The sequence below is a fragment of the Lontra canadensis genome, unplaced genomic scaffold (genome assembly GCF_010015895.1).
Source record: "Lontra canadensis isolate GAN:19392208 unplaced genomic scaffold, GSC_riverotter_1.0 scaffold2295, whole genome shotgun sequence".
Lineage (NCBI taxonomy): Eukaryota > Metazoa > Chordata > Mammalia > Carnivora > Mustelidae > Lontra > Lontra canadensis.
Genome location: NW_022633279.1, coordinates 1 through 6,572, shown reverse-complemented (window position 1 = coordinate 6,572; position 6,572 = coordinate 1). Strand labels below are relative to the sequence as shown.

The 6,572-nt window shown below is 46.5% G+C and overlaps 1 protein-coding gene across 1 annotated transcript; it reads left to right on the top strand.

Moving 5' to 3' along the window:
* Nucleotides 1–84: 84 nt before the first annotated feature.
* Nucleotides 85–6,552, top strand: LOC116863690 (tenascin-N-like; the record flags this gene model as incomplete). The annotated part of the gene is made up of 4 exons (XM_032851069.1): nucleotides 85–151; nucleotides 3,303–3,566; nucleotides 5,476–5,739; nucleotides 6,413–6,552. Coding segments are annotated over exons 1-4 (735 nt in total), but the record flags the coding sequence as incomplete, so codon positions are not given.
* Nucleotides 6,553–6,572: the final 20 nt, after the last annotated feature.

Here is a 6,572-nt window from a genome sequence, read left to right as displayed (position 1 = left end):
GCCGATGGCGACACCCAGGAGGTGTCCGTGGGGAAGGAGCAGAGCAGCACCGTCCTGACGGGCCTGAGGCCGGGTGTGGAGTACATGGTCCATGTGTGGGCCCAGAAGGGGGACCGGGAGAGCAAAAAGGCTGACACCAAGGCCCCCACAGGTAAGGGAGCTCACATCATCACTGTGTCACTGCTGAACTCATCGTCTGTGTCAGTTGGTTTTCCTTCTGTGACTTTGGCAGAACATGAGGTTCTGGTGTCTTTGCAGAGTCCACATGTGCCCCTTACTTCGATTTCATGGCTTCTCTTAGAATGCTGAGCTCATGGGGTGCCTGGGTGGCTCAATGGGTTAAACCTCTGCCTTCAGCTCAGGTCATGATCTCAGGGTCCTAGGTTTGAGCCCGGCATTGGGTGCTCTGCTCAGCAGGGAGCCTGGTTCCCCCCCTCTCTCTGCCTGCCTCTCTGCCTACTTGTGATCTCTCTCTCTCTGTTAAATAAATAAAGTCTTAAAAAAAAGAATTTATAGCTCATCTTGTCTTCAAACTTTGGTCTTTAAAGACTGATATGATTACTCAGCGTTCTTTGTTCTCTGCTTGCGCATCTTCTGTGCTCTGAACACAGTGAATGCTTCCCTGATAAGAAATAAATATGACGGAAAGCCCAAGTGCCCGCGCTGTGGAGGGAGCCTGACTGTGAGCCTGAACCTGCTTTGTTTTCTCTCCTTACTGTTGAAACACTTTCTGTGGAGCTTGTTCTCCGTTTCTGCCTTTGGATGAATGTTTTAGGCAAAAATAATAACCATGTTTTATTAGCTAAAAATAAGCAAATACCCGATCACTTTTAGTTCCCATCATGTATCATTTTAGTAATCATCCATACTTCAATTATTTATTTTTTTAATTTTAATTTTTAAAAAATTTTATTTATTTATTTGACAGAGAGAGACACAGCGAGAGAGGGAACACAGCAGAGGGAGTGGGAGAGGGAGAAACAGGCCTCCTGCCAAGCAGGGAGCCCAACGCGGGGCTTGACCCCAGGACCCTGGGATTGTGACCTGAGCCGAAGGCAGACGCTTAATGACTGAGCCACCCAGACGCCCCCCCATACTTCATTTAAAGTTAAAGATTCTTCCCACCCTCTGCTTGGGCCATTGGCAAGCTAGCGGCCTGCCCTGGGAAGGGGGTGCGCTCAGCTTCTCTTGTATTTCCCTTCTGCTACTTCAGGCCCCCCCTTCCAACAAACTAACTGTGATTTCTGACCCGTGTGTTTGGCACATCTTGGAGAGAGATCAGGGCTCAGGAGGAGGGGAGGTAAGGTGTCTTACTTGAGTAAGATGGTCACGGCTGCCCCGGGCCTGTCATGGGTCCTGATGAGTGTTAAAGCTAACGTTTTCCCTCATGGAGCACTTCTGCATGTTCTTTAGCTGCCCTCCTCCACTCCAGTGTTTGGTCCGAGTGATCCTGTTGGCAGATGTGTCTCTCCTGCCAGTTACCTGCTCCCTTTCTTCCACCTGCATGCATGGGGGTGCACTCCAGTGCCTTTCTGGGGGTGTTCACCTTCTCTATCTGCCTGAGCCTCTTGAACAGCTTCTAAAACCATCCGCGATGGGCCCTTCTTTCCTTGGCTCATGTTGGGTCCACAGGGAACATGCATCACCCTTTTCCCATTCACCCGGATGTACCACCCTTTTGCAACAGCTTTCCATCACTCTGCGCCAGAGCAAACAGCCATTCTCTCTCCTCTTAGATATTTTAGGCCCATATCAGACACCAGTCCATGGTGTTCCCCAAGCTGTGGGCAGACTTTCTCAACCTGGATGCTACTAAAATTTTTGGCTGGATAATTCTTTGTTGCTGGGGTCCGTCTTGTCCACTGGAAGCTGCCTCTACCTATTAGACACCAGGAGCCTCCCCATCCCAAACTGAACTGTGACCAAGTCAGTCTCAAGACCTTACAGTCGTTCCTGGTTGAGAATACTTGTCCAGGACATGCATCACCAGCTCTGTAAGGGATCCCATTGCAAATGGTTATTCAAGGTTTGGGTCTCACCCATGAAGCTCACAGTGTAATTCCACCCAAAGAAATCCACTCTTGAAGTCCCATCTCTTCGGCCTCTCCAACCTCTCTCTTTTTTTTTTTTTTACGGTTTTAATTATTTATTGGCTGGGGTGGGGGTAGTGAGCACAAGCAGGGGGAGCAGCAGGCAGAGGGAGAAGCAGGGTCCCTGGTAAGCAAGGAGTCCAGTGCGGGACTCCATCCCAGGACCTTAGGATCATGATCATGTGTCAAAGGGAGATGCTAAACCAATTGAGCCACCCAGGCATCCCTCCAACTTCTTTTATAGTCTGGAGATGGTTGGTCAGCCAAGGGCCACAAGACTGTTGGTCTTGCCTTGGCTGTGGGCTGTCAGGTTGGAATGTAGATTCTGCTTTTCTTGGGGTCACATCCCAAGCCAGGGTAAGAGAGACCTGCTTGATCATACCACTGCACATCTGTGACAGGACCTAGAAGCAAGGACTTTAGGGAAGTGACTTTTGCAATGAATTATTTGGAACAAAAACATGCTGTTACTTTCTTGGTGACTCCATTTTTGAATACCTTCTTGTGTGCATGGTGTGGGGGAGCATAATCTTCTTCATTCATAAACTATCAACAAGATGAGATCATTAATAATAGCTAATGGTCATTGGGCATCTAATCTGCACCAAGAACTGTCATAAAGGGCAAATTATTATTACCTCATTTAATACAGCAATTCTCTAGGATATACACTAACGTTATCTTGCTCTGTCTTTTTTTTTTCTATAGACACTAATATTCAATATTTTCAGCCCCCTTTTACATGATACTTTTTGTCTTGGTTTTCAAAGCCACCCAGCAAGATATGTACAATAGTACAATTGTATTTTATAAATGTAGAGAAGTGAGGTGACTTACCCAGGGTCATGAAACAAATTAGTAATTTATGAAATTAGGTGTACATATGGAACATTAGTGCTCAAAGGAACTTTAAAGTCTATCCAACCTCAACCCCAGATTTATAGATGATAAGGCTGAGGCCCAGCCAGAGGCAGCTGGGATGTGCACAGTCATAGATTTTCTGACTCTGGACCTGGTGCTCATTCTACTGTCTTGTGCTGCCTCCTTGAGGATCCAAAAATCCAACCATGGAGAGAAGGTCAATGTCCGTGAAACAACTGAAAACTAACATAGGAAATGGGAAAAACACAAGAACAGGAAACTACCTCCCTGCAAGGAACATGGTCTCACTCTTTGGTGTTTGTTAATAGTTCAATTTAACTTTCCTTTCAGACATTGACAGCCCAAAAAACCTGGTGACTGACCGGGTGACAGAGAACACAGCCACCATTTCCTGGGACCCGGTGCAGGCTGTCATCGACAAGTATATGGTGCGCTACACCTCGGCTGATGGAGACACCAGGGAGGTGTCTGTGGGGAAGGAGCAGAGCGGCACCATCCTGACGGGCCTGAGGCCGGGTGTGGAGTACATGGTCCAGGTGTGGGCTCAGAAGGGGACTCAGGAGAGCAAGAGGGCTGACACCAAGGCCCCAACAGGTAATGGAGCATTGTTCTTTGAGAATGTAAAGCCTAAGCCTATGGCTGGTCAAGTTTTGTGTTCTTGCTTTGACACCAACAGACTAGATGGTTTATGAAAGGGCAGGATGGTGTCCCTTCATAAGATACAGCAGACACCATCCTTCTTCTTCCTTTCACACATCATCTCAAACTCAGGAGCTTACCCGTAGCCTCATACTTTGGTATTAGAAAGAAAGATAAATGGTGATTGGGCCCATCTACTCACCATTCCTCTGATTTGTGTTGAATCATTGAAATGTTTCTACTTGAAAGGGAAAAGGTAGGAAGAAACCATATATGTTAAGATCTGTGAGTCTAGTACTTTAGGGAAATGGTTTTTGCTCTGATCTCTTTGGGATAAGGTAGGGTTATTGTTTCTTAGCAGGTAAATCCTCTCTGGAGGATGGTGTGCTCTGTTCTGGGGATCCTGAGGTTGCACTTACATAGTGTGTTCGTTTATAATTTGTAAAGCTCTTTCATCTCACTTTGCTCATTTTTAAAGAAGGTTTTATTTATTTATCTTAGAGAGAGAGGTGGCAAGGGGAGGAGCAGAGGGATAGGGAGAGAATCTCAAGTAGACTCCACACTCAGCATGGAGCCTGATGCGGGGCTCCATCTCGTGATCCTGCAGTCAGGACCTGAGCTAAAATAGGGAGCTGGACACTTAGTTGACTGAGCCACTCAGATACACCTTCTCATTTTTTTTTTAGAGAGTACATTTATTGAGATATAATTTATTTTCCATAAAATGTCATCTTCTAAAGCATAGAATTCAGTGGTTTTTGGTATATTCACAGTTACATGGCTATTACTAGTATCTAATTCAGAAAATTTTCATTACTCTGGAAAGAAATTCCTTGTCCATTAGCAGTCCCACCCCAACTGCCCCCAGCCTAGGAAACTACTACATTCTGTCTATAGAGTTCCTCATTCTGGACATTTCATATAAATGGATCCATACAACCTGTGACTTTTTACGACTGGCTTTATTCACTACATGTAATATTTTCAAGGTTCATCCATGTTGTAGCATGTCACCACTTTATTTTTTTTTGCCAAATAAAATTCAACTGTATGGCAGTAACATGTTGTGTTTATCTGTTTGTCACTGATGAGCATTTGGATTGTTCCTGCTTTTTGGCTGTGGTGAATAAGGATACTATGAGCATTTGCATACAGATTTTTGTGAGGACGTGTTTCAGTTGTAGGAGTGGAATTTCTGGGTCACATGGTGACTCTATATTTAACCTTTTGAGGAATGGCTAAAATGTTTCCAGGATGCTGGTGCTATTTTACATACCCACCAGCAACGAAGGACGGTTGTCTTCCTCATTTGCTTGGTCCTCTGAGGCTTTTGGTGAGATGGGTAGCTCAGAGATCAATATCCCTATGTTACAGTTCAGAAACCTCCAATACAGAGAAATGAATAATTTTTGAAATTAGCTGATAACTCATGAGTCAGATTTATGGAATATTCATGGAATATTATGGTAACTTAATACCTAGATAGTAAGACCCATATTTTACAAAGGAGGAGTTGAGGTTCAGAGCTAGCTGTCCAGGGCCATAGCTGGTGGATGACAGGGCTGGGCTTAGATCCCTGGTCTGTTGGCTCTGCTCTGGGCTTTTCCTGTCCCTGTGTTCTGCTTTCTGGGCTGGAAGAGAACCTCGCTCTTCTGACTTTGGATCTAGTGCTCATTCTCTTATTATGTGCTGTCTCCTTGAGAATCCAAGAGTCTAACTACGGAGAGAAGGTCTACCTCCATGAAACAACTGAAAACTGACATAGGAGATGGGAAAAACATAAGAAAAGGAAACTACCTCCCTGCAAGGAACATGGTCTTACTCTTTGGTGCTTGTTGATAGTTCACTTTAACTTTCCTTTCAGACATTGACAGCCCAACAAACCTGGTGACTGAACGGGTGACAGAGGACACAGCCACTATCTCCTGGGACCCAGTGCAAGCCATCATTGACAAGTATATGGTGCGCTACATCTCGGCTGATGGTGACACCCGGGAGGTGTCCGTGGGGAAGGAGCAGAGCAGCACCGTCCTGACGGGCCTGAGGCCGGGTGCGGAGTACACGGTCCAGGTGTGGGCCCAGAAGGGGGACCGGGAGAGCAAGAAGGCCAACACCAAGGCCCCAACAGGTAACAAGAGAAAGGTGGTCAATCGCAGTTGAATTTTGAGCTTGTGAATGTGAGTGTGCGTGGTACCAAAGATGTGCTCTGAGATGAGAGACTTTGCAAAGAGAGTCCTAAAGATCAAAAAGGACAGTGAGCTCTCGTGGTGATCTCAGTGCGCCGAGGGCTGGTAGCCATCATTCTGCCTGGTAGAGATGATCTGCTCACGAAGCCACTGTACCCACTGGAAGGGAGAGGCGAAGTTGCATGGTGGCCCTGTGCTCAGCAGACTCAGCGGAGATTTTGCAGGCCTTGACCACTGCAGGGCATGTGATAATGTTTTTAGAGTGACTGGCTCTGAAGTAGCCCTTGAGAAAACGATACGTTGGGTTCCCTGAACATCAGGGCAGACGTTTAATCGTGGTTTTGATGCACCATCATGTTGCTAAGAAGATGTCATTCCTTCCACATTTTGGGGAGCGGAAAGCCAAGAAAATATGTGAAGTTTGCAATGCATAGTCTTCTGAAATTGGGAGCCAGGGGTTACTCTCTCCCTTGACTCCCAGCCGACTCCGGATGGGGATACCGTTCCCTTGTGGGAAGAGAGTCCTAGAAGATGAAAATGGCAGTGATGGGTTGTGGGTATCTCTTCCATGGCTTCCAAGCTTAGGCTTTTCCAAATATTTTTTTTATATTTAAGAAATTGACCCTCCCCAAAACCTGGTAACCGACCGGGTGACAGAGGACACGGCCACCATCTCCTGGGACCCAGTGCGAGCCGTCATCGACAAGTATATGGTGCGCTACACCTCGGCCGATGGCGACACCCAGGAGGTGTCCGTGGGGAAGGAGCAGAGCAG